At 48.9% G+C, this 1274-nt stretch overlaps 1 protein-coding gene across 1 annotated transcript in view; it reads left to right on the top strand.

The window, feature by feature from the left end:
• The first annotated feature begins 291 nt into the window (after positions 1-291).
• lrp11 (low density lipoprotein receptor-related protein 11) overlaps positions 292-1274 on the top strand; it is a 10708-nt gene continuing 9725 nt past the window's right edge. Inside the window, exon 1 of the mRNA XM_014031550.1 lies at positions 292-1014. Within this exon, the coding sequence (XP_013887004.1) occupies positions 486-1014 (529 nt within the window). The 5' untranslated portion in view covers positions 292-485. The remainder of the gene's footprint in view (positions 1015-1274) is intronic.

Here is a 1274-nt window from a genome sequence, read left to right as displayed (position 1 = left end):
ATTTTGATTTGTGTATTTTCTTTGTTTTTTATTGTATATAGTTATTTTATAATAAAATGAATAAATATTTTGAATTGAATTGAATTATATCCGACTCCATTCTTCGACAAAACGAAAATAAAAGCTTTCTTTAGTTATGTCCCTAATACCTCTGACATTCAAAGACACAATATTGAAAGAGTTAAACCTCAGTAACAAAAAGAAGAAACATTAAAACAATAACAAACGTCAGAGCAGGTGTCCTCCTCGGTGACGTCACGCTTTATGCTCTGGCCCCTCCCTCCCTCTCTTACCATGACAACGACATTTTCAGCATCACTCGCAGACAAACAACCGTGGGTCTGAGTGTAGAGGCGCTTTGGCTGTGAAACTGTGTGAGCAGCAACACGGTGGGTGTCCGGGGCTGACAGGACCGTCAGGGACCGTCAGGGACCGGGAGCCCGGCCCGGAGGCAGACAGGTGTCCGCGGCTTGAATCAAGCCAACATGGCCGCTCTGCTGCTGCTGCTGCTGCTCGCCTCTGCTGGCCTCATTCTCGGCCGCTCCTCGCAGATTTCAGACCTGAAGTCCAAACTGTCCGGAGTGGAGGAGCTCCTGGAGGACTTCAGACAGCAGCTGCAGCAGGACCAGGCGCTCCGGCAGGCCGAGGTGACGGACGCCTGCGTGGGCGACTTCAGCTCCGTGGGGGAGCGCATCATCCGGACGAAGGCCTCCATCGAGCAGGGGGCCACCTTCCTGCTGGCCCCGGACAGGGTGTACACCTGGAGGGACTGTGTGCACGCGTGCTGCGCACAGCCCCACTGCACGGTGGCGGTGGTGCAGGAGGAGCAGCGGCGGGCCGGAGACAGCCTGAGCTGTTACCTGTTCAGCTGCACCTACAGGAGGAGAAACATCTGCTCGTTCGCTCCACAGGAGGGCTTCAGCACCTACAGCCGGACCAACAGCTCCCACACACACCTGTCCGCCTCAGGAAACACCTGGACGCCTGAGCACTCTGAGGAGGACGACTCACAAGGTGAGCTAGAGAGGACCAGTGTTGTAAAAAGTACCACAAAGTAATACTTCAGTAAAAGTACAAGTATCTTACCTTAAAATAACTTTGGTAAAAGTTAAAGTCTCCTTTAGGAATATAACTTGAGTAAAAGTGTTAAAGTATGTGATATTTGTTGTAGTTAAGTAGTAAAAGTGTTAAAGTATGTGATATTTGTTGTAGTTAAGTATTAAAAGTGTTAAAGTATGTGATATTTGTTGTAGTTAAGTATTAAAAGTGTTAAA

This window comes from Austrofundulus limnaeus, unplaced genomic scaffold, assembly GCF_001266775.1.
Source record: "Austrofundulus limnaeus strain Quisiro unplaced genomic scaffold, Austrofundulus_limnaeus-1.0 Scaffold1269, whole genome shotgun sequence".
Classification (NCBI taxonomy): domain Eukaryota; kingdom Metazoa; phylum Chordata; class Actinopteri; order Cyprinodontiformes; family Rivulidae; genus Austrofundulus; species Austrofundulus limnaeus.
This window is presented reverse-complemented; position numbering and strand designations above follow the sequence as displayed.